Source organism: Girardinichthys multiradiatus, chromosome 12 (assembly GCF_021462225.1).
Source record: "Girardinichthys multiradiatus isolate DD_20200921_A chromosome 12, DD_fGirMul_XY1, whole genome shotgun sequence".
Taxonomy (NCBI): Eukaryota; Metazoa; Chordata; class Actinopteri; order Cyprinodontiformes; family Goodeidae; genus Girardinichthys; species Girardinichthys multiradiatus.
In genome coordinates, this window is record NC_061805.1 from 52,048,787 (window position 1) to 52,075,089 (window position 26,303).

At 41.3% G+C, this 26,303-nt stretch overlaps 2 protein-coding genes across 3 annotated transcripts; both read left to right on the plus strand.

Annotated features, from left to right (window-relative positions):
• Nucleotides 1-30: 30 nt before the first annotated feature.
• sdhaf1 (succinate dehydrogenase complex assembly factor 1) lies at nucleotides 31-5,281 on the plus strand. 2 transcript variants are annotated; one of them, XM_047381434.1, is made up of 2 exons: nucleotides 31-181; nucleotides 4,647-5,281. In XM_047381434.1, exon 2 carries the CDS (start codon nucleotides 4,908-4,910, stop codon nucleotides 5,154-5,156), a length of 249 nt encoding a protein of 82 aa, XP_047237390.1. In that variant the 5' UTR covers nucleotides 31-181; nucleotides 4,647-4,907; the 3' UTR covers nucleotides 5,157-5,281. The 2 variants fall into 2 exon arrangements, with proteins under 2 accessions (XP_047237390.1, XP_047237391.1); XM_047381435.1 differs by having other exon boundaries at nucleotides 41-181; nucleotides 4,653-5,281.
• A 5,770-nt stretch (nucleotides 5,282-11,051) lies between these two features.
• ercc6l (excision repair cross-complementation group 6-like) lies at nucleotides 11,052-21,144 on the plus strand. Its single transcript, XM_047381776.1, has 4 exons — nucleotides 11,052-11,372; nucleotides 11,692-11,736; nucleotides 12,773-14,852; nucleotides 19,311-21,144. Exons 1-4 carry the CDS (start codon nucleotides 11,317-11,319, stop codon nucleotides 20,832-20,834), a joined length of 3,705 nt encoding a protein of 1,234 aa, XP_047237732.1. The 5' UTR covers nucleotides 11,052-11,316; the 3' UTR covers nucleotides 20,835-21,144.
• The last annotated feature ends 5,159 nt before the right edge of the window (nucleotides 21,145-26,303 follow it).

Here is a 26,303-nt window from a genome sequence, read left to right on the forward strand (position 1 = left end):
CTTGTAGTTTTTTCACGAACATCCGGTGTCGTAACACAGAAGAAGGTCACAGAGGAAGTTAGCAGCAGCTAGCAGCTAGCAGCTGAGAACAGCTTTCATATTTACGGTTTTAATTTAAAGTCAGTTTATCTTAAAGGTACCAGAATTAAGTGGTTAGAACCGGAACACATTTATTAAACAGGTGAGTTAACCTGGGTTGGTTGTTTAAACCGCGGCTGGAGGTTTCCTTTATATTTCATTCCCGAGGCAAGTTTATTTTATTTTATTTATAGCACATTTCAGGTAATTCAAAGTGCTGTACATGAAAAAAAGAAAAACAGACATAATAGGAAACGTACATTACAGTGTCATAAAGGTAATTATATAATTAACGAGCACAAATAATAAAGATTTTAAAAAATTAATTATGAAATAATTGATAAGAAAATGAAAGGAAAGTTGGACTGAAAACTTAACTAATAATGTTTAGATGGCATAGTCAAAGGCCACTCTAAACAAATACGTTTTTAATCTTGATTTGAAGCAACTTAGGGTTTCAGCCCTTTTACAGTTTTCTGGGAGTTTATTCCAGATTAGTGGAGAATAAGAACTAAAAGTTGCTTCTCCATGTTTGGTTCTGGTTCTGGGTGGGCAGAGTAGATTTGAGCGAGATGTTATTACGGTGTTGTAAAATGGGAGTCTTTACTCTCTTTCCTCACTGTGCACCACCGGGTCCGTTTCTCTCCAGTTCCAAGACCAACCAGTAAAACCAGCAAAGTATTTACCTTGTGAAATAATGAGAAATGGTTCAGTATAAAATCAGGATATAATGTCAAAATGATCAGTGTACAGAGTGACATTCACCTTCGGTACCAGGCCCCCCTCAGCCCATTTTAGGGATGAACCGAGAGGAGCAAAGAATGGAGCGTGAGTCCTGCTTTTATCTGTACCTGTTCTTAACCCTCCTAAAGGTCATCCTCTTGTATCAGTTTATCTTTGACTATGTGTTGCATCTTCTGTGATCAGAGGTTATGGTGTGTAAGCTGTAGCAGTGAGCGGTGCAGCAGATAAGCAACAAGGGCAGATATATTTAATTAGGGAAGCAAAGAGATGATCAGAAAAAGCCACAGAATCAAACATCCATAACTACGGGCAAAACTTTCTTAAGGAAAGCTGTGGGTAAAACATGGAGACAGCAGGAAGAAGAACTTAGTTTCTGTACGATTTCTTCTACGTTTTTGTAGTTTATTTGGTGAAATTAGGAAATTTTGTCAAAATCAGTTCTAGTTGGAGACAACATTGGTCCTGGAGTTGATGTGGATGTTCTGATTGCCTCTCTGATCTTTTGGGTTTTTCAGTAAAGAAGTTAACAAATTCATTGCAGGTCCTGGTAGAGTGGAGTTCAGATGCTACAGTTACAGGAGGGTTGGTTAACCTGTCGACCGTGGCAAATAATGCACCAGTATTGTTAATGTTTTTACTGATGATCTCAGAAAAGAAAGATTCTCTTGCATTTTTCAGTTGTAGGTTATATCTGTATAGTCTCTCTTTATAGATAATATAGTGAACATGGAGTCCAGTCTTTCTCCACCTGCGTTCAGCTTTTCAACACTCCTTTTTTCCACTTCTGACTGGTGGAGCACTTCTCCATGGAGACATTTTCTTCCCAGAAATTACCTTCTCCCTGTCAGTTAGATCTTATTGTTTTATTTTAACGTGATTTTGGTAAATTTTCTTTAAAAATCACCTTATTAGAACTGAGTGCCTATTTCTTGTCAAACTGTATGGAGCTGAATTGGGGCCATAAATTTGTCCAAAGCATTTTTTTTAAAACTGACACAAAAGGAATTGGAAATGAAAATAAATGTTTTAAACTATTTTTCAGGTTCAGATTTATTTTACAATTTCAAACTCCAGCTCCTTTAATAATTAAGAATAAATACATTTTAACCTTTTTAATGTAAATTGTCATTCAAGGTTGATTTCTGTCCTAATTAAGAGTTCACTTGAAATATAAATAATTGAAATAATAACATAGTGACATAAATAATAACATAGTGACGTTTATAGAAACTGAACTCAGGACAGAAATCATCTTTGAATGACAGTTTACTTAATAATAATATTGTCCATGTTTACTAGGATTTTTTTGTTGAAAAATTTATATCTTAATATTATTCCAAAAGTATCATTGTAAATGTTTAAAAATGCTAATTTAACGTTGAAATTCTGGTAGTATGTTTCCCCTAGTTTGTAAAATGGCTGTCATTTTGCTACTTCGGCAAACTGAAGAATTCTCTCAGTTCAATTTAACAGGATACAGTAAACTATCCCAACTAACAGCGCTATCTACCACCAAATCCACAACGTTCCTGACTTCTTCAGCAACATGACGGAAGTTAAGTTAGCCGTTTATGCTAGCTCCTTTTCAGAACCAGCCAGAGGCTCAGCAGCTACTTCCTGGAGGCTGGACCTCAGCCAATAGGAGAGAAGCTGAGTCGGTGACGCCGGTCCAAAGACCGCCCCCTCTGTCTCAGTCCCGCCCCGTTCGTATTTACATTTCTTCCTCACGTTGAGGAGAAAAAGACAATACAGCGACCAATAAAGATGGAAATAAATGGGTTCAGGGAAATCTGTTGGGTAAAAATACAACAGGGGTATATTAGAGGGAAAATATATCAGTGCTTAACAAATAAAAGGACAGCGAAATAATATATTTATAATGAAACAAAAAACATGTTTTAAATACATTTGAAAGAAATAAAGGGCAGGAAAAATAAAACAGCAAGAAATCCACTTGTATTAAATAAACAAAAGAAAAATATAGAGTTCCAGAAAAAAATATGATTTGAAAATTGGTGGTTTAAATAAAAATAGAGGATTTCAATAGAAATATATATATTTATATCTGCATAATTGATTAATAATCGAATGAATCTCTTCTTTTTTTATTTTTGTTGCATTTAATGGTGCACTACTGGTGCAGCTACGTTTTGGCCCAGTAATTCTTTTATTGAGTCATTTATTTATTTCTGTATTTATTCTTAATTATGGCAGGATCGGTCCTCCACAGGTGTGAGGGCGGGACACAGGTGACATGGGGTGTGGAATGATGACTGACAGCTTAGACGCCATATTGGAAGTGGCAAGTCTGCCTTTCAAATCAATATGGCGAACTAGCTGAAGTGTTGCAGCAACGGACCAGCACATAATTCATGTCAGGCTGTTTCTCTCAGCTGCTTTAAGTAGTAAATATGTTTGTTCTCTCAGTCTTTATCTATGGTTCCTATCATGACAACCACCCTTTATATTATTACCTGGTCACTGGCGCCCGCAGACGAGGAAGCCATACTGTCCTACTCCCGCTGGTCGCCGCCGCTGCTGCAGTCTGGCTGAATCTCCACTTTACTTTGAGAGGATGGGAAATGTCCAACGCAGACTCAGACTTTATGGCCCCAATTTAGCTCCATAAAACTGTCTTTTCTTTGGGATTTTTTAAAAGAGTAGCAGTTTAAAATGCTGAAATTATTGTTTTCAAGTCAGTTAATCATATGATCAGCAGGTGCAGCTAAAATCCCTCCATCAATCCATCCAGCAGATGTACTGAAGCCGTGGTGATCTTCAAGGTAGAGCTGCAGTCATCAGCACTTTGGATCAAAGCTTCCTCATATGCAGGAAAAATGTTGCACAGAACATTGCAGCTGAAAGAAAATGTTCTGGATCATCAAGAACCTGAAGCAGTAGAGAAGCACCTTCAGGACATCTCAGAAGATCCAGACCTTCTCCTCTTGAGGACGAAGTTGCAGGATCGTGTTGCCACTGACGCAGTAAGGAGAAGCCCTTTGGACAAGTAGGACTGAGACTCTGCTGGAAGTAGATAAGTGGACACCAGCCAACTGGAGCACAGTTGTTCTCTCTGATGAATCCTTCTTGGGACAAATGGAGGGGAAAACTGAGCATTGAATCATGAACCTGTATGGTGCAAATAGTGAAGCATCCTGATCCAATCCATGTGTGGGTTAGCTTCTCCAAGGGAGTGGGTTTCTCCACGTTCTGTTCAACAACTCCACCATGGATAAAGAGAAGTACCAAACTGTCCTTCAGCCACAACGATCCAGGAACACTTTGGTGATAAGCTGTGGGTTTTCCAGCATGATGGAGGACCATGTCATAAGGCTAAAGACCTTTGAAAACCTGGAGACCACCTCCAAAGCAGATTGGAAAGGCTGGGAAAACAAAAATAAACCAGGGCTGAATTTTTGTGCAGTTTCTATGTAGAACTTCCAGGTCATTTTCACCCCAAAGTCCGCTGTGATATTCAACGCCGCGAACGCTGCAAAGTCAACGCCAGTGACTGTCCACTGTCTCTACATGCTCATCCAGGAGGAGTGAATGCTGCAAGTCACTGACTGGATGCAATCTGCTGGGTTTCCTTAGATAGAAAAACTTTTTATCTAATTTGAATAAATAACTGAATCTGATTAAACTGTTAAATGATTACGATTAATTGGAATGTATGAACCTGACTGTTGTGAAGAACCTTGAGACGACATGTTGTGAATTGGAGCTATATAAATAAACTGAATTCAATTGAATTGAATATTAACTCCATTATTATATTTTTGTGTTGTGGTCATTTATCTGAACTTCTTGTTCTTCTTCTGAAGCTTTAGAAACATCTGCTGAAGATCCAGACTTGGATGAAAGTCGTGATGCGTTCAGAGTCCTCTGCGGTCTTCAGTCAGTCTCTGCTTAAAGCTGCAGTAAACTGAAGAAGCTCTGTGATTGGCTGAGAGCATCGTCTGACTCTGTGTTTGCACCTCAGACAAACTGAAGCTGAGGAAGATCTGATCCTGGTGACAGGATGTCTGTAGCTGCTCTTTGATCGGATCCTTCTCCATTTGCAGCGCCAGGTCCAGCTCCTTGTTATGTCCAGGCACAGTAAGCTGCAGAAGCAGGTCCTGGCTCTGTATCGGCAGTTCCTGCGAGCTGGGAAAGAGAAACCGGGCTTCATTCCCAGAATCCGAGACGAGTTCAGAGAGAACTCCCGCATCAAGAAGACGGATGTGATGCATATCGAGTATCTGTACAGACGAGGCCAGAGGCAGCTGGATCAGCTGAGGGACGTCAACACCAAGCAGCTCGGATCGTTTTCTAAAGGCAATGGGACCAACTGAAAAACACAGGACCATCCTGACCAGTGGAACCAGATGCCTCAAAGACTGAACCAGTACCAACCTGCATGTCTGATGGTGTGAGGACAGCATGTTATATGTAATAAATAAAACTTTTAACTTTCAAATATTTCTTTCAGTTATTCAATAAAACAGTGAGACCTGATTGTTCAGAACCCCATGAAGAATCAGAGCGGCGGACTGACGCTGCAACTGCTGATCCTTAAAGTCCATTTCTACTTGGTGCTGCATGCTGACACGCCATCATTACATGATTCAATGAGCAGACATGTTTACAGAGCAGACAGAAGGGTTGAGTCTTTTCATCGTCTTAGTTTTCTTTACTGGAACCAGAAGTGGGAACAAAATGACTTGGGATTGGATTTCTGTTGTGAAACATAACAGATTAAACAGAAACATGAGCTGTGACTCAGGTTGACTCTTCTTTTCATATTTCTGCCAAAGTTGATTCATTAAAATCTCAGAGCCTGAAATAATATTAGATATGGAAGAGCAGAGCCTCACATCTGCATAAATATCTGCACGCCTGCGTGAAGGGAAGAAATTATGGGAGGTTTGAGACAGGGGCCAACAGGGGCCAGTGACACTGTAAAGCTGGTCCTGGGCCCTGTTATGGCCCCGGTACTGAAGACATAACACTAAATCAATTTCTTATGATGATAGGTACTGGCACAGAAACAGTAATTTATTGGTCCCTAGAAACCAATTTCATTTCTTACCTTAAAGTTTTACTTAACTTTTTTACTTTAACAAAGAATGAAAAAAGTCCAAAGACATGCCTGTTAGGTTAATTGGTCTCCATATTGAGATAGGATCATCTGCGAGATAAGGGGTCTCCAACCTGCAGCTTCAGAGCTGTATATAATAAAGAAATTAAATATTTCAGGTTTTTTTTGTTTCAGGTTTGGTCTAGAACTGCCACTGATGGGAGGAGTAATTTTAATTCTCTGTTTTAAAAATAAAGCATTGATAATTGTATATTAATTTATGTTTTATACAAATAAAAGAACTCCAGCTTCCTCCCACAGTCCAAAGACATGCCTGTTAGGTTAATTGGTCTCCATATTGAGATAGGATCATCTGCGAGATAAGGGGTCTGCAACCTGCAGCTTCAGAGCTGTATATAATAAAGAAATTAAATATTTCAGGTTTTTTTTGTTTCAGGTTTGGTCTAGAACTGCCACTGATGGGAGGAGTAATTTTAATTCTCTGTTTTAAAAATAAAGCATTGATAATTGTATATTAATTTATGTTTTATACAAATAAAAGAACTCCAGCTTCCTCCCACAGTCCAAAGACATGCCTGTTAGGTTAATTGGTTTCTCTAAATGGCCCTTAGGTGTATGAATGAGTGTGTTGCCCTGCGATGGACTGGTGACGTGTCCAGGATGTACCCTGCCTCTCGCCCATAGACTGGGCACCAGCTCCCCCATGACCCACTATGGAAGAAGCGGTATAGGAATTGACTGACTGACTGACAGAATAAAATTCCTGGTTAACAAAACTGAAATCTACTAATCTCTCCTTTTGTGCTCTTTTGTACTGGTTTCTTAAAAGGAAATCAGGTTGACAAAAATACACTCATAAGAATACGAGTCACTGATTCAGAAATCTGGGAAGAAAAAGTCTTTATTTGCAGATCTGAGAAAGAGAAGAGCTGCTTTTAACTGATCTTTTAATTTTATTTACCTTCTTTTTAAAAAGAAGGCAAAGGTAAAGTAGACATTGTCCGCTGCAGATAGTGGCGCTGTTGAGACTGGCGGTGTCAAACACAGCGAAGAAGAAGAAAAGTAAACAGGAAACGGAAGGTTTTCTCCTTAGTTTTTGGTCTTTTTTCTGTAAAACTGTTGTCAGACTGTGCCGCAGTCAGCAGCTTCACGTTACCTTGGAAGGTTTTATTTTATTATAAATCCTCTGATTTATCGGTCCGTCTCTCAGCCATGTTCGGTTCTGGAGGAGACATGAGCAACGAACAGCTGATCCAGCAGGTCAGTGAGAAAAGCTGAACATTAGCAGCAGGATGAAGAACCGATGATGAAACCGAGACAGGAGATATATTATGTCTTAAATTATATCTATGTATATGAATTTCTACAATTATTTTTATATTCATATTATTTAATATTCTATTTGACCTTTATTTTAGACACACTGGTCATTTGAGTAAAATAATCAAGAAATAAAATATTTTAAAAGTTTTTTAGTGGCTTAAATAAACACAAGTAGGAATATTAATGAGAATCATACAGAACATTTCATTCCCCCGTAGTCAAACTATTGTGTAACAGTTTATTTCTCTTACCTTTTAAACAGTTTATAGAGATAAGTATAAAAGTGCAGAAATGTCGAATCAAACAATTGTAGATTATTTTCATCAGTCTTTCTATTGCCTCTGATTTCCATTGGTTCTGGTGTCTATCCACGCTTGGGTCAGGTAACCTTTTTAAAATAAGTGACATAAGGACCCAGCAGTGTTTGGCAATAAGAAAATCATTTATCATTAGTGGAGAAAAATATTGTAGATAAAAAGGTGAAAAAAAGATGTTGGAAGGACTAAGGTAGATTAAAATAAAAATGTTGCAGCTGCAGATGTAAAAAACCGAACATTTCACAATAAAATCTATAAAAGAATAAAACATAAGTACAAAGAATAGCTTGTATGAACAATAAGCCCTCAAACACATTATCAAACTAAGTTTAAAAAAAGTTCAATTACAAAACTGCATGAAAGGCATCAGTGTAGCAATCAGAAGAGAGTTTAAAAACCCAGTGCAGAAAGGAGAGCTCTCAGCATACATTAGATGATTAAGAAGATGACTCAGCACCTTCCAACAAGTGTTGGAGATCAGAGAGAGCAGACGACAGTAAACCACTTGGTTTGAGACCATTAAAGGCTAAAGAGGAGCAGATATCTTCATTCATCACCACATTTAATTGCGTTCCATCCAAAGCAGAAGTCCCAGCAGCTTTTCAGGTCTTCCTCACAGCTGCAGACGTAAATATTTAACTCAACTGCATGAACCTACGATGCTCACTTCAGACGGTGAGGTTTGTTCTGTTTGCTGTGGACGTCCAGCACAGCTGCAGCTCAGTTATACAAATAAAAAACTGATTAGAATATAAGTTTTACTGTAAAGGAAGGAGAGAGCTTTTGTTTTGGGTGAAGTGTCACATGTGATTCCAAAATCCTTCAGCTCCATGGAGGTCCATGTTGTCCAGTTCTGACTGTGCAGGTTCAGATTTATTCATCTGTCAGTTTGGTCGATTGAGAAATTCTGCCACTGTTTGGTTTTACAATATTATCAAGAATATAATTTGAAAATGCACGTGTCTGTACTGCAGATGGCGCTGCTACAGTGGCTGTCCTCGCAGTCAGAAGCAGACAGGAAGATGCTGGCAGTGGTGACGGGAGTCCAGGTCGGCAGAGAGCTGCTGAACCGGATCACCGGGCAGGACAAGGTGGACGCTTACAAGGTGACTTCTTCTACACACACCTCTGATTTACAGGAAGTGATTTCTCTGTGAAAACAACGTTCCGGGAACTGTCCTAAGCCCCAGAATACCAGCAACAGTACAAATTAATAAATCAAATCTGACCCGAACTGCTGAGTGAACAATCTTCGAACACAGAGAAAATGCAAGCTATGGTGGAGGACAACAAGTGAGTTTTTGCAAGACTGTTCCTGTCTGACTGATGGAACCATGGAGTCCTGTTCATGTTAGACGTTTTCAGAACAAGCAATCCCAGAAACTCTTTGCAGGACTTTCAGATCCCCTTCAGAACATGCCGGTGCATAATCTCTCATCCGAGTCATACGTGGCAACTACATCAGGCTCAAACCGAAAGCAGCTGGACTTTTGCTCAGTTGTTCTGAAACTGTTTCGACACCCATCTAGTCTTGGTCAGTTCTGGAGAGTAGATCAGGGCAAGATACAGCAGTCCACCTGCACCTCCAGAGAAGAGGACACAGTTTTCATGACAAAGACACTCAGATGACAGATGGTTTGCAGGAGGGGTGAAGGAAGCCATATTTGTCAACAGAGAGAAATCCCCGAACCAGCAGGTTTCCAGCATCTACGACCCTGCATTCCCTGTCCTTCCCCTAGCGACGCAGAGGAAGGACGGGTAAGTTGTTGATTTGCATCTGACTGGGAATGCTCCTAGCAGGATGGGCCTCCATGTGCCTCAAAAACAGCAGCTCCCACCTCCGTGTTGCTCAACTGAGAGCCTCCAGAAACAACAAAGACTCCTGGACAGAATCAGAATCACACAAACAAGGAATCTGACTTCAGTGTCAAGCGCCACATTGTACAGACATTAAATATAAATATATTAACTTTATGCATCAAAACTTGTTTAGAAAAACTGGGCTGAGGTCTGGTTCACACTGAACGTGAATTCTGCGAATATTTCCCGTCATTTGTGTGCTTTTGCTCGCTTCACATCCCGCGTGAACTCCGCGTTGCCAAATGTCAACAAACGGCAACGCTTCGCCGCGTCATCCAATAGGAGGAGCTTCCATCTGCTGCTTGCTGGTTTCAACTGAACATGGCGGACATGGATTTCAGGGACCTATTTACGGTGTTTTACCTGTGGAGAGCGCGCCTTCTGCACCGCGTCCTTTGTCTCCTTCACGCCACTCCGCTCCTGAACGCGCCTCTACATAGGGATAACATGTAAATCGGCCGCTCTTAGTGCGTTCGGTGTGAACGCACCATTAGGTTTAAACCTGTTGTAGCCCCTGCAGAGCAGTTCTAAGTCCTGATGGATGTCTCTGTGTTTCTCCTCAGAGGGACTGCACCCTGAGCATCGCAGATTTCATCAAGAAGAACCCGCGGGCCTCGCAGGCCCAGATCAACGCTGAAGTGGAGAAGAACGTTCTTATTTTCGCTGCTCGGGTGAAAGCTCTGGAAACAGCTCCGTTATTCTGAATTGATCTCAGGATTATTGAAGTTTTAAACACAGAGCTAAAACTATATTTAAATAGACTCTGTTTCTCATGAAGCTGTGTGTAGAACCTGAGCTTGGAAGCCAATCAAGCTCTATCTGAACCATAACGACCTTTCATAATAAAAGCTTCTCCTGTGCTGCCTTGTTCTGCTTTAAAGCCTAAAAACATGTTTGACTTTGACACATTAAATCCAGAAATAAATTGAAGCTGATCTTTACACCGCTGGGTTTAAATCCTGAATTCTTTCATAACATACATTTGTGTTTTCTGGCCCTCTTATAATTTCAAGTGATCCCTGAACTGTTTTGTTTGAATAGTTCAGGGATCAGGACCTGCTACAAGGTGCACCATGGAGGTGTTTTAATGAGTCATTAAGGCCGTTATGACTTCATTTTAATTCAGGTTTTACTGCATACAGTTTTTTCCTTTTTGTATTTACTCAGTTTAAATGTCTGATATTAAACATATTTTGTGACAAATGTTTTTGATGGCACTTTTATGTTGAGCTACATCACTGAGATACTATATTTTGGATTTATTTCCACTTCCTGATACTCAGGATGCAGAGTTCCTGAAGGTCAGTGGATTCCAGGTAACCTGTGTTATCATAAAATCTCCTGGATCTTCAAAGATGATGACAGACATCCCTTGGGTTCAGCAGAAACACATTTAAGCATTAAAGTCATATTACCATCAACTTCTTACACTGATGTGGTGTCTGGAAATTGTAAGATGGACAAATGACTAATATTAGCATGAAAGCTTCTTACATCATCACATGAAATCAAAACTAAACTTTTATCCTACTGAGAAACGACGAATGTCTTTCACCCATTTGCCAGTTTGCTTAAGGAAGCTGAGAAGAAAAGCTGCTGAAACGTACGATTGCGCCTGCGCACTTTCAGTTCCACCGCCGACCAACAACGGGAGCGAGTTTTCAGCGAGGACGCGCTTCGGACGGCAAGACGCTTCGGCCCCGCCCATCTCCCTCGCCCCCCTATGTCTTGTCTGATTGGACAACAAGAGTTCTGCGTCACTGCAGCGTATTCTCTGGTTGGCTGTACTGAATTTGCGGGAAGAAAGAAAAGAGAGTGACTAATTAGTGGAGTTTCTTTCAGGTTAGCCCGGTTGTAGTGAGGTTTAGAAGTTAAAGACAAGTTTAAAAGACTTTATTTGAAAGAAACATCAACATGGAGGCCTGTGAGGATAACAGGGAGGTGTTGGAGGTTTCCGACAGGTTGGAAAAGTAAGTGAAGTGACTCTAACGGCTGTTTCATGTTTTGTCATAGAGGAGCTTGTTAGCTCCCAGCTAACAGATGCTAGCAAGTCGCAGAGCAAAATCAGGCTAAGTCCACATTTATGACACTAAAATGACTTTTTGGTGTGTTTTCAATAACTTAACCAGAAAGGTGACACATCCTGAGAAAGTGATATTGTAAAATTAAAATACCAGAAGTGTATTTGATAAAGCTTCATGTTGTTTGGTACCACACATCATGAATGATTACAGGTTGGGTCCGGCTGTGGTTCTGTTGGTGTGGTTCTAACCCAGACTGTTTTTGCAGATCTCTGTCCATGGATGCAGAAGACAAGATGGAAAAGTACAGGAGGTAATAAATAATCAAGGCTCACATTAAAGTTGTACATTTTCTTGTTTTTTATTGAAATGTTCTCACTATAAAATAAGTTGGCAAAAACTGACAATAATATTTGAAGTTATTTAGCCTGTGAACCTGTGAGTCATATTTTCACCAGGTCATTTATACTTAGAAATGTTACAGTTCCAAATGAAATATTTAATCATCAATATTTAGTTTAACACTAAATATATTAATTAGTGAGCAAAATATTTAGCTTCAAACTTAATATTTAGTTAGCAAGTTAAATATTTAACTATGAATTGAATATTTAGTTTACAAACTAAATGGCACACGTTCATTAAAAGGAAGCAGGATGGTCTTCAGGCTCCTGCTTGTCATGGAGTTTCAGCACTTTCTAGATCTGGATTGGAAATCAATTATTGATGGTCTGTTACTTAACCTGTAACTAAACCTAAATCCTTCTTGTGGATCTGATGTTTCTCTGCTACATTTTTCTTTTATTTAGCCCAACATGCTCGTCTTCACACATCAGAAGATGTCTTCAGGGTGCAGGACCAGTGCATGTTAACGTGTTCACTATTAACTGTTATTCTGCTACCCGTACCCGCCTCAGGGTTCCTCCAAACAGGGTCATAAATTAAAATGATGTTAAGTGATTTTTGTGTTTGTTCATCAAGTCAGATTTGGTTGTCAGATTGGGTTCATCTTTATCCATCCATCTGTCCTGCTTTCCTTTCATATTTTCCTTCCAGTCTGAAGCTTTTTATGGTCTTCACATATAAAGGCTGGTTACTTTGAGATGTTTTGGATTTATACATTAGACGTTTGTTTAAAGAGGGGGAACTCTGGTAATTAGGGAATTCTCACTAGAAATGTGTAACAAGACAGTTTTGCATTGCTTTGGTGTGAAGTGCTTCATACGTAATCCTTATTTACTAAAAACCAGGCAGAAAAAACTGAAAGCGGGACCCTGACAGATTGGGCCTGATAGATGTACTGTTGATCCAGAGCAAAACTGACTGATGTTCTGTTCTTTATCTTTCAGGTTGATTTCAGAAGGTAAAGCTGTTGCCAAACAAGGAGACATTCAACAAGCTTTGAAGCTGTTCAAACAGGCGTACAACATTCACCAAACTCCTAAACTAGAGGACAGGATTAAGAAAATAGAAGAACTGCTGTCTGAGAATGACTTGGAGGATGAAGATGATGAGTTTGTCAATGTGAACAACAGCGGCTTAATGCTGTTTAAAGAACTGCATGACAAGCTGTACGACTATCAGAAAGATGGAGTTTCCTTTCTGTACGGCCTTTACAGGGATGGTCGAAAAGGAGGAGTTCTGGCTGACGACATGGGGCTCGGGAAGACCATCCAAATTATATCTTTCCTCTCTGGCATGTATGACAACGAGCTCATAAGACACACACTGCTGGTTATGCCAACATCCCTCATCACAAACTGGATCAAGGAGTTCAGCAAGTGGACTCCTGGTATGAGGGTGAAGGATTTTCATGGTACCAGTAAATCAGAGAGGACCAGGAGTTTGGAGAAGGTTCAGAACAGAGGAGGTGTGATCATCACCACCTACACCATGCTGATTAGCAACTGGCAGCAGCTGGCCTCTTATCGGGGAAAGGAGTTCTGTTGGGACTACATGATCCTGGACGAGGCACACAAGATTAAAAACTCTTCCTCCAAAACAGCCAAAAGTGCCTACGCCATTCCCTCCAAGAACAGGATTCTCCTTACAGGAACTCCGGTGCAGAACAACCTCAGGGAGATGTGGACACTCTTTGACTTTGCCTGTATGGGAAGTCTCCTGGGAACAGCCAAGACTTTCAAAGCAGAGTATGAGAACCCCATCACCCGCGCCAGGGAGAAGGATGCTACTCCTGGAGAAAAAGCTCTTGGCTCCAGGATGTCCGAGAACCTCATGACCCTAATAAAACCCCACTTCCTCCGTAGAACAAAATCAGAAGTACAGAAGAAGACTGCTGGAAAAGAGGCAGACTCAGAACCTGATAACCACCAAGACTCTCAAGATCAGCCAACCTCTGGGAAAGTCATGCCCAAGCTGACACGGAAGAATGACCTAATTGTCTGGACTTACCTGAGTGTCGTTCAGGAGGACATTTACAGGAAGTTCATCAGTTTGGACCACATCCAGAAGCTGCTAATGACCACCAGATCACCTCTGGCTCAATTAAACATCCTAAAGAAGTTGTGTGACCATCCAAGACTGCTCTCTGACAGTGCTATAGCAAAGTTAGATCTGGAAGAAAATCCTGACGTTGAAGATGGTGAGGTTGATGCACACAACATTGCAAACCTTTCAGATGAAACTTTAATGTCTGAGTCTGGAAAACTCGTCTTTCTGTTGGCTCTTCTGGAGCGGCTCAGAGAGGAAGGCCATCGAACGCTGGTTTTTGCTCACTACAGGATGGTCCTTGACATCCTTGAACGGATCCTTGGGAACAGAGGGTTTAAAGTGCTGAGGTTGGATGGAACCATCATGCAGCTCAGAGAACGAGACAGACTGATCTCTCTCTTCCAAACCGACAAACGTTACTCCGTGTTTCTCCTCACCACCCAGGTTGGAGGAGTGGGCCTCACCCTGACAGCGGCAAACAGAGTGGTTATCTACGATCCAAGCTGGAACCCAGCCACAGACGCTCAGGCTGTTGACAGAGCGTACCGGATTGGCCAGAAAGAAAATGTAGTGATCTACAGGCTGATAACCTGTGGAACGGTGGAGGAGAAGATCTACAGGCGGCAGGTTTTTAAAGACTCCCTCATCAAGCAGAACACTGGAGACGCAAAGAACCCGTTCAGGTACTTCAGCAGACAGGACCTGAAGGAGCTCTTTACCCTGGAGGACCCCAGGTCTTCAACCACCCAGCTTCAGCTGCAGGCTCTGCACTCCAGGCACAGATGGACCGACCCGACTCTGGATGAGCACATCGCTCAACTACATGCTATGCACATGTTTGGGATTTCTGACCACGACCTCATGTTTTCTCTTGAGGTCAATCATGATGAGGATCCAGAGGACCAAGAGGAGCATCACTACATCAATGGACGGGTCCAGAAGGCCCAGGAGCTGATGAAGGCAGAGTCTCAGCTTCAAGTGGGTCAAAGAGCAAATTTTAAATCATACAAATTATCCCCTTTCAGTTTTCTCCTTTCCAGAGCATGAATGTAGTGACTGTTCTGAGCTCACACACAGCTGGTCCCTTTAGACCATGAGAGTCCAGCTCCAGCCCCCAAGGGCCCGTGTCCTGCCAGTTTTAGATGTGAAATAAAGTTGATTTATTTGGTGCTTTTCAGCAACAAGGCATCAAGGTGCTGAACATGAGGAAAAACATGACAATGATACAGAAAATCAAACAGAGGTAATTAAAAATAAAGAGAATAGAATGATGGATAAGAAAACGGAAGGAAAGTCAGACTGAAAACGCAACTAATAATGTTTAGATGGCCTAGTCAAAGGCCGTGCTAAACAAATATGTTTTTAATCTTGATTTAAAGCAACTTAGGGTTTTGGCGCTTTTACAGTTTTCTGGGAGTTTATTCCAGATTAGTGGAGCTTAAGAACTAAAAGCTGCTTCTCCATGTTTGGTTCTGGTTCTGGTTCTGGAGAGTAGATTTGAGCCAGATGACCTGAGAGGTCTGGGTGGTTGATCCACTGACAACAAGTCTGTAATGTATTTTGATGCTAAGCCATTCAGTGATTTATAGACTAACAGAAGTATTTTAAAGTCTATTCTCTGAGCTACAGGGAGCCAGTGTAGGGACTTTAGAACCGGGCCGATGTTCTCCACTTTCTTAGTTCTAGTGAGGACGAGGGCAGCAGCGTTCTGGATCAACTGCAGCTGTCTGATCCACTTTCTAGGCAGACCTGTGAAGACACCGTTGCAGTCATCAATTCTACTAAAGATTAACCCATTAATTAGTTTTTCAAGGTCCTGCTGAGACATTAGTCCTTTAATCCTGGAGATGTTCTTTAGATGATAGAAGGATGACCTTGTTACTGTCTTTATGTTCCTCTGAAGGTTCAGGTCTGAGTCCATCACTACACCCAGGTTTCCAGCCTGACTGGTGGTTTCTAGCTGTATTAACTGAAGCTGTGTGCTAACTTTTAAACGCTCTTCCTTTGGTCCAAAGATTATTACTTCAGTTTTGTTTTGATTCAGTTGAAGAAGATTCTGGCCCATCCATGCATTGATTTCTTCTAAGCATTTACCCAGCGCTTGAATGGGTTCATGGTCACCTGGTGACATCGTAATGTATAGCTGTGTGTCGTCTGCATAGTTATGATAACTTACGTTGTTGTTTATTAAAATCTGAGTTAGGGGGAGCATGAAGATATTGAATAGGAGGGGCCCTACGATGGACCCTTGGGGAACGCCACATGTGATTTTTGTGGTCTCTGATTTAAAGTTACCTACTTACACAAAAAAGTCCCTGTCCTTCAAGTAGGATTTAAACCAGTTGAGTGCTGTACCAGAAAGGCCGACCCAGTTTTCCAGGCGCTCTAATAAAATGGAGTGATCAACAGTGTCGAATGCTGCACTAAGGTCCAATAATACCAGCACCGTGGTTCTTCCACAGTCTGCATTTATACGGATGTCATTGAACACCTTGACAAGAGCAGTCTCTGTACTGTGGTGAGCAGGAAGCCTGACTGGAAGACATCGAAGCGGTTGGTCGTTGTTAGGAAGTTGTTTAACTGCTGAAACACAGATTTTTCAATAATCTTACTGATGAAGAGGAGGTTTGATATAGGCCTGTAGTTCTGTAGTAGCAACTTGTCCAAGTTGCTCTTTTTCAATAGAGGTTTGATAATTGCTGTTTTTAGGGCCTGGAGGACAACACCTGGCAAAAGGGACGTGTTTATTATTTGTGTTAAATCAAATGTTATTACAGGCAAAGCTTTCTTAAGGAAAGCTGTGGGTAAAAGATCGAGACAGCAGGAAGAAGAACTCAGTTGTTGTACGATTTCTTCTACGTTTTTGTAATTTATTTGGTGAAATTGGTAAATTTAGTCAAAATCGGTTCTAGTTGGAGACAACATTGGTCCTGGAGTTGATGTGGATGTTCTGACTGCCTCTCTGATCTTTTGGGTTTTTTCAGTAAAGAAGTTAACAAATTCATTGCAGGTCCTGGTAGAGTGGAGTTCAGATGCTACAGTTACAGGAGGGTTTGTTAACATGTCGACCGTGGCAAATAATGGACCAGCATTGTTAATGTTTTTACTGATGATCTCAGAAAAGAAAGATTCTCTTACATTTTTCAGTTGTAGGTTATATCTGTAGAGTCTCTCTTTATAGATAATGTAGTGAACCTGGAGTCCAGTCTTTCTCCACCTGCGTTCAGCTTTTTGACACTCCTTTTTTCCACTTCTGACTGGTGGAGCACTTCTCCATGGAGACATTTTCTTCCCAGAAACAACTTTCACTTTAATTGGAGCAATTGAATCAATGATGTCTGAGATTTTAGAATGAAAGTTATCTACCAGCTCATCTACAGTGTTACAGGGCAAAGTGGAGGTAGAAGATTAAATCTGGTTAAAGGTTTCAGCAGCACCGTCCTTAAAGATGTGTTTTCTTATCATGTCTCTTTGGTAAACTGAGTCATTGGAGATGATGCTTTCAAAAATAATAGAAAAGTGGTCAGATAGGGCAACATCAGTTACAGACACCTTGGAAATGTTTAGACCCTTAGTGATGATCATGTCTAAAATATGTCCCTGTTTGTGCGTTTGCTGTTTAACATGTTGAGTCAAACCAACATTTCTAAGAGTGTCACATAGATCTATTGTACTTGTCTTCAGGATTGTCCATGTGAATGTTGAAGTCTCCTACAATAATTAAACAGTCATAATAAACACATATCCCAGATAAAAACTCATTAAAATCACTGATAAAGTTTGTTTTGGACTTAGGAGGCCTGTAAATATTCAAGAACATGGTTTGGACCGGGCTCTTTACCTGGAGAGCCAAATATTCAAAAGAGTCAAATTTGCCCAGAAATACTTTTTTACACTCTAATAAATCTTTAAACAAAGTGGCTCCTCCACCTTTTCTTTGCTGTCTGCTCTCACAAAGAAAATAGTAGTTTGGAGGCGTCGCCTCTATCAGAATGGGAGCTTCATTAAATTCATGTAACCATGTTTCTGTTAAAAACAGAACATCAAGATCGTGGTCAGTAATGAAGTCATTGATTAAAAATGATTTTCCTGACAGAGATCTAATGTTCTACAGATGTCTCTGTTCCAGCACCACTGACTCATGGTCCAACTACCAGCATGTCAAAGTTCTGCAGGGCTAACAAGCCGTCATATTTAGGTGTGTTGAACCAGAGAAGGAACTGAAACATGCAGGAGACAGGTCCTGAAGGACTGACTTTGGACACCACCGCTTTAGACGTTTGTTTCTGCTCTCTGAAGGTCTCACCACAGCATTCCAGTCAGGACTTTGACTAGGCCACTGCAGGACATTGGTTCTTGTCTCGCTCTGCCATTCTGTTTTAGATCAGCTGCTGCGTTTGGGATCATTGTCCTTATGATGTTTCAGCTGTTGACAGAAGACATCATGGTTTACTTGCTCACTGCAAGCTCTCCAGGTGCTAAGGCTCTAAAACCAGCCCTCAGCATCAGTCCTCCACCACTGTGCTTGACAGTTGGTATAAGATGTCCTCCAACATGGTGCTGTGCATCATGGTCAGCGCTGATCTTTTGTTTTAGTGAAGGTGTTCATGTTGGTCGGTGGTTCTTCAATGTGTCCCGTATTTAACGCTGTCCAGACCGAGTTCATCAGGACCTATTTTAGTGGAAGAGGAAGGGGGACATTGTCCCAGAAGTCTGGTCCTTCATCCAGATGAAGCTTTGCTAACCTGTTGGTTTCAGAGAGAAGAGATTTCTGCTTCAGTTTTTAAGAACAGCCATACTGGTTTCATGACCTTTAACCTGCTAACTGAGGCCTGTAGAGTCTGAGACGGAGCTTTTAGGTTTTTGGTCATTCCTCAGCTTCACGCTCTGACTTTGGGCTGAATCTGCTGGACGTCCACTCCTGGGAAGACTGGCAGCTGAGATGTTTTCCTCTTAGGAATAATCTTCCTCTGTGTAGGACGATGGACTTCAGATAGTTTGGAGATGACCTGATGATCCTTTCCAGGCTGATTGGCAGCAACAGTTACTGCTTTGAGGAGTTTCCAGCTTGGTGTCGTGTGAACACACACCTGGATGCTCCAAAGCAGCTAACTGATAAAACTCGTTTTCTAGAGGTTCCCACATTGTTGATGATCAGTTCATCAATGAATCTCATCAGCATCTTCTGGCCTCTTCAATCCAATGGAAGCAGCAAGGGTGTACTTAGTTTTCTACACACAGCAGTTACATTTAGCCTCTGTATGAATTAATAATGTTGGTGGAGGAGGAGCAGAAACCTGTCTTCAGATCCTGTCCAGGTTGAGGTGACCCACTGTTAAGAGAACCTGAACGGCAGGCAGAACTTTCAGACCCGACCCGCCGTGATGACATCATCAGTACCGCAGCTTGTTGATGTGTGTTTGTGTGTTTCTGCAGATGCAGCTGGTGGAGAGCATGGCCTCCAGCACAGAACCGGCCTGGCTGAGACAACCGCTGGACAACAACGAACACAAGTCCAGCAAGAAGAAGCAAACAATCCCAAAACCAGGTCTTTCATCTCCACCACCTGACAGGAACTTCAACGTGTTGCCTGTGGTGGTGGATCTGGACCAGTCCGGTTCTGGAGGAGAAGAACCGCATCAGAATCTGAGCAATGAAGTTATTGATCTCTCTGCAGAAACCTCTACAGAACTGATTGGCATCGGAAGATTTGTCCCTCAGCTACAGATTAGCTCAGATGAGAAGAGTGATGGACCAAGCAGAACCTCCCCCTCCGAGACCAACTTCAACCACATCACTGTTCCACAGAACAGAAGAGATTCTGACCTCCAACAGCCTGAATCCTGCTCCAAAGCAGAACTATCCAGACTGAGCCCTGAGCCTGAAGCTTCTCACGGAAGCTTTAACCTGGTGCTGGAGGACAGCATTGATGTTCTGGATGCTGCAGACACCGAGGAAGAGGAGCAGAAGCTGCTGTCTGAGCTTCAGATCAACGGCAGCTTTGATGTTAACAAGTCTCTATCAGAGAGTCGGAGCAGACGGACCGTCAGCAGCTGCAGAGCTTCAAATGTGGACGAGTCCATCAATGAGTCCATCGTGACCACCAAGAAGAAGAGAGCAGCCGTGATTTATGACAGTGATGAAGAGGAGGAACCGAGGAGTCCGCTTAGCCACTCCTTCCAGGTGCTCGGATCTTCCACACCTAAACTATCTCCTCCTGGTTCATCTACTCGCACATCAAGAAAGATCGTTGGAGGAAACACGTCTGTAGTTTCCCATCGTTCCCTCCTTCAGTCCGTCATCGAGGACATCGATGATCAGGATGTCCAGGATGAAGATGAGAATGATGAAGATAACGGTGAAACATTTTCTGAGGTGGACTGTGAGCCTGGAGAGACTTTGCATTCAGAGGAGGAGGAAGAGGAGGTAAATAATTCAGCAGAAGACATGAAGTTTAACTTGGAAGAAGAGGAGGATGGTGGAATGGAGACCGAGGATGAAGAGGACCATGATGTATCAGACCAGCTTTCTGCAGCAGGAGAGGACAGCTGGGTCGGTTCTACTCGGGATGAGCTTCAGCTGGAAGAAACCAGCAGGGAGGAGGAGGAGGAGGGGATGAAGGATCACACAGAGTCAACTAACGTTGCATCATCTGAGGACCTGAGCTCCAGCCTGGAGGAGTTGAGCAGTGAGCCTGAGTTGACCTCTGGAGAGCCTGAGTTGACCTCTGGAGAGCCTGAGTTGACCTCTGGAGAGCAGATGGACCAATGCGCCGCCAAGTCCATTGTGGAGTCTGACAGCTACGAGTCGCTGGTCCAAAGAGGGAAGGACTGCTACAGCCAGGCCCGGCTGGACGACGCCCTGAGCTTCTTCCTCAGAGCCATCGACATCCAGCCAGGAGATTCTGAAGTCCAGTTCATGACCATCCAGCTGTACCGGCAGCTCAGTCAGAACCGATAACAGAACGTCTCTGGGTTCAGACTGACTCTGAAGGTTCCAAAACCATCATCAGAACCAGCTTGTTCCAGCTGGGTTTCTGTTGCCAAATGCACGGTGATCCGATACAGATTCTTTAAAAAGTGAACGGTTCCTGTTTTGTTCACAGAACATCTGAAATATTTCCCAGCTGGACTTCTGAGTGGACCCAGATAACAGAACCAGGTTTTTCTTACGTCGTCGTGACAAATCTGATCTAATAAAGAAGATAATATAGGTTTTACTGTTGAAATGATCCAGAAAATGTTGCAATAAAATTAGAGTTTTAAATATTTTTCTGGGTCTGGAGTTTCTATTAATTCATGTTCAACTTTTCTTGAGTTTTCTAAATTTAAACCTTAAGATCAGTAATCATTTTAGAGTTCCTCAGCTGCTCTGGAATTAGCTGTGATTGTTTTCCAGGGATGGAGAGAAGAAGGAATCAAATCATTTTCATAAAAGGTTAAAGCCTGAACTTTTGAAAAGTGCTTTTTTTATTGAAATGACAGGATTGGTCTTAAATTTGTCATCCATGGTTTTAGTGGAAGCTTTGCAGCAACTGGTTCTGACTTTAAATTTATAAAGGTTCATCTGTAGTTCTGCCAGAACTACAGAACCAGAAAAGATCCTCCCGATCCAAGGAGGAGCAGAATTGCCTCCTTAATGGACCGGACATTTTAAGGTCAATCTGTCGTAATTAGCTGAATATTAAACGCTTTAATAGACGTGGGGAACTTGGACCCTCTAACAAACTGAAAGATGAATATAAAAACGTTTTCTGTTCTTTGGCGACATCTAGAGGGCAACTTTATATGAACACATTGTAAACTCCAGAGATAAAAATCCGATTTCACAGAATTAGAAGATGGTGCTCACAAAATATTACAATTAGTTATACCCCTCAAACATTAATCACATCTATAATATTATACTTGGCTGCACACAGTAGTCATGTTCTGGTGGTACCTCCTCCAGGGCAGACACCTCAGCTGAAAGCTGGTCCTGCCAGAGAGCGACGCTGACTGCCTCAGTCCAAACCTCACCCTCTTCTACAGCCTCCTCTGGGTCATCCTCTGGGTCCATGACATCCCCAGCACCAAGGCAGATGTTGTGGAGGATGGCTCATGCTGTTATGACCTGAAAACAATTTAAAAGAGGGTGGATATATGTGTATATATTATGTATAATGTATATATAAAATGGATCTAGGTCAAAACTTACGTGAGGTACAAAGGTGTGATGCACCTCCAGCGCTTGCAGGAAGATGGCCCTGAATCTGGTTTTCATCATTCCAGAAACACTGTTAAAGCACTGGGCTCCCACACCTTGTCTTGTCCTCTTCTAGGGAGTGATGAGGGGGAGTGGATATTGGAGGCATGGGTACCCTCCATCAGCAAGGATAAAATACCCTGGAGGAGGATAAACTGTACAGTGGGCTGTGGTGGAGCACCCTAGAGTCATGCACTGACCCAGGCCAGCCCACATACGTGTCAATAAAATGGCTCTCAGAAACTGCTTGCAGGATTATGGAAGGGAAGAGTTTCCTGTTCCTGTAGCACTGACCATCAGGGCTGCTTGGACACCTGAAGTGGATATGGCAGCCGTCAATTGCACCCACAGCTTTAAGAAAAACTCTGTGGCGTCCAGCCCTGCAAACTCACGGGACACTGCCTTAAATCCTCAGGGGTCTTTAGAAGGTAGATGACCTGGTGACGAATAGCCACGATCTCCTTTGTAACTCTGTGGACGATGCGATGGACAGTAGAGCGAGGCATCCCAAACACTCTGCAGACCACTCTGTAGGATGTGCCACTTGGCACCAAGAAAAGAAAAACCAAGGTCTCAATAGTAGCACCCATCCATGTTGCCTATCCTGGTGCAAAAGATTAAGCCAGAGACTCCCTGCTCAGCTGAAAATCAGGCCTGGTGTCCTCCTGGTTGAAGAAGCGTTTCAGGACTGGGACACTCAGGTTGATCCTGCAGTAAAGGGGTCTGATCTAGAAAAGGGAAGAATGGAGATGGAAAAACACATTATTTTTAAGGCATGCTTCTGGATATTTTAAGTGATCAAAGCAAGAAGATACTAATACACCAAAAACACTGCATTATTATATAATTATCTAAGAACAGCCAGAGGGGATCAAATACTTTATAATTCCCATCTATCTTAAAATTTAAAGTTGTTGTTTATATATAAAATATGTCGACATACATTAGCCATAAAGTTGCTATCTCTTTGTTTATTGGCTAGTTAAATCAAACATCTTTTTTACCTGAACATGATTGTCTCTGGATTGTACCTGGAATCAGAAATTATAATGCTAACTGAATTATAAATAAACTTTTAAAACATATAGCACATTTCTTCATTAAAATTAATATTGTAAAGCTTATTTATTCTCAATCACACTCTCCAGCGATACAGTTGGATTACATAAAACTGACCATTTATTCTGGTTAACCTTAATATCACCTGAAATGTTAAATCGATTTTCAGTAACAATTAAAATAATAACATAAACTGTTAGAAATCACTTGTGTTAAACGTTCACTGTGATGACTGCCAGCGGGAGCTTAGTGCCGATAGTCCGGTCAGATCTCTACCGGGCTAGCTCACCTCACAGCCGGTAGGACTGGCGAGGCGAGCCGGTTACTACGCCGGGAACGGAAAACTCCGAACACGTCGGAGCACATTTGAAATTAAGCGATGTTTAGATAAATAAAGCAGATATTTCACGTCTACATAGTTATATTCCCGCACTAAAAACATTGTAGAAGTTAATTTGTGTCACAGAAAGTGTAATTTTCCACAATTTACTCACAGCTTTTGTTGCTATGGTCCGCCATGGCTTCCCCTGCTTGACCAATCCGCTTCGACCCGCAATGAATGATGGGAAATGATGGGCCGCGAAGGATACTCACGACCCATCCTTCAAATCGGGCAAAATAAGGACACATTTGTCGGCAGCATTTGCTCGGAATGATTCATGAATTGGGACAGCCTTCGTCGCCGCGCTGTGACGTAATCGGCCTACAAATACGGCCTTCGAAGGATGCAGCCCTGAGGCTGACTTCCGGGTCAGGCGTTGGTACATTCCCTTTCCGGTTGATTTTCTGAAATGTAAAATGTTTTCTAAAATGTAAATTTGTTTTCTGAAATGTAAAATGTTTTCTGAAATGTAAAAGTGTTTTCTAAAATGTAAAAGTGTTTTCTGAAATGTAAATTTGTTTTCTGAAATGTAAAAGTGTTTTCTAAAATGTAAATTTGTTTTCTGAAATGTAAAAGTGTTTTCTAAAATGTAAATTTGTTTTCTGAAATGTAAAATGTTTTCTGAAATGTAAAAGTGTTTTCTAAAATGTAAAAGTGTTTTCTGAAATGTAAATTTGTTTTCTGAAATGTAAAAGTGTTTTCTAAAATGTAAATTTGTTTTCTGAAATGTAAAAGTGTTTTCTGAAATGTAAATTTGTTTTCTGAAATGTAAAAGTGTTTTCTGAAATGTAAATTTGTTTTCTGAAATGTAAATTTGTTTTCTGAAATGTAAATTTGTTTTCTGAAATGTAAATTTGTTTTCTGAAATGTAAAAGTGTTTTCTAAAATGTAAATTTGTTTTCTGAAATGTAAAAGTGTTTTCTGAAATGTAAATTTGTTTTCTGAAATGTAAAAGTGTTTTCTGAAATGTAAAAGTGTTTTCTGAAATGTAAATTTGTTTTCTGAAATGTAAATTTGTTTTCTGAAATGTAAATTTGTTTTCTGAAATGTAAATTTGTTTTGCACTAGCTGGATAGTCATGAACTGGTACCTCTTGTCTTTGTACTCATGAAGATAAACTTACAGTTAAAAATCTGAGAGAAGTGGATGTTTAAGTGATATGAGAATATGAGCAAATATAAGACAAACAGGGGGGAAATGTTGGAATAATTGAATAAAGATTTGTCTTATTTTCTTCCTATTCTTTATTTTAACCATTTAATCTTATAATCATTCAAGATGTGTGTGAGTAAATGATCTGATGAGTTGTCTGCAGGCAAAGATCATAAATGGAGCTGAGCTTGCAGAGAAGGAAGCAGTCCAGTTGAGGAGGTCATAAAGATGAAGGCTGATTACACTGAACAAAAGGCGCAACTGATCCTGGAAGCTGAAAGAGGACTGTGGAAATGTGTTGTTAAAGGATAAAGCTGTTTATGACCTGTCTAAGATGCAGCTGTTGTTTTCCCATCCTTTAGAGATTAATGTTTTTGTAAACTAGGGACCCCCAAAGACAATAAAAAGAGGAAGCGGTTGGATGGGTTTCAGAGCGTTTGGGAGACTTGTAACTGAACATATCTCTGACCGTTCTCCTCGTACGAGTAAAATAACTAATACTTTGTCTCTCTCTTCTTTTTGTGATGTTATAAATATTGTTAGGTTGGTTAAACCTGACAATGTCCATCTTGGTCTGGCTGTTGCACTCCCTCCCCCTGCAACTTGTTACTCCTGGACTTAACACTGGGCTCGGCGGTACTGGTCTGTTTGCTCTCCAGAGGCCAGCTCAGGCTCATCATTTGACTTGTCCAGGTTAAAGCTCAGGGCCTTAGATGATTCAACATCAGCAGATTCTCTGTAGTCCTCATCCTTTTTATTGGCTTCCTCATCATGAGTTGAATGAATCACATAAATCTCATTCTATTCCTCTTCTGATGCAGTCTATCATCCTTCATCTTCGTCTTTTTCTCCTCTTTTTGTTTCTCCTCTCCAGTGAGGAGCTTCACTCTCCTCATCCTCTGTTTCTAGAATCTTTCTGATTGTCTTCTCTTGCTGAGCTTCATTTCAGGTTAAAAAAGCAATGCTCTCTCATTCTGCCTCAGAGGTCCGTCCTGAAACATCTCCACCACCATCAACATTAGAACCAGTGTCGTCTTCTTCTACATCCTGATCATCAGTGTTGTGCAGCTATAGGTTTAGCTATTGATAACTATTAATAAGTGCCAAAGCAATAATTAACTAAGCACTGAATCAGGAACCAACAGCCAATCAGCTCTCAGTCTCAGTCAGGTGTGGTTCTATGAATACCTGCCTGATGAAATGTGGTGTTTTAGAACAATAGATAAAGGAATGAATTCATCCTCAGATGTTCTCTAACAGTCCTGCACAAAAATACAGAATAAATACAAAGAAGTATTTTTCCAAAAAGCAAGAATTTATTAACAAAATACTTCAAATTCCAGTTAAAATACTTCAGTCACCAAACTTTAAATAGACTACTAGCATTCAACTAACTCAAGACTGTGGAAATGGTGGTGGACATTCGGAGAACACCACCCCCATACACCCCCCTCACCATCCTCAACAACACTGTATCGGCCGTGGACCATTTCAGGTTCTTAGGAACCACCATCTCTGAGGACCTGAGATGGTCTTCACACATAGACACTGTTCGAAAGAAGGCCCAGCAGAGACTGTACTTCCTGAGGCAA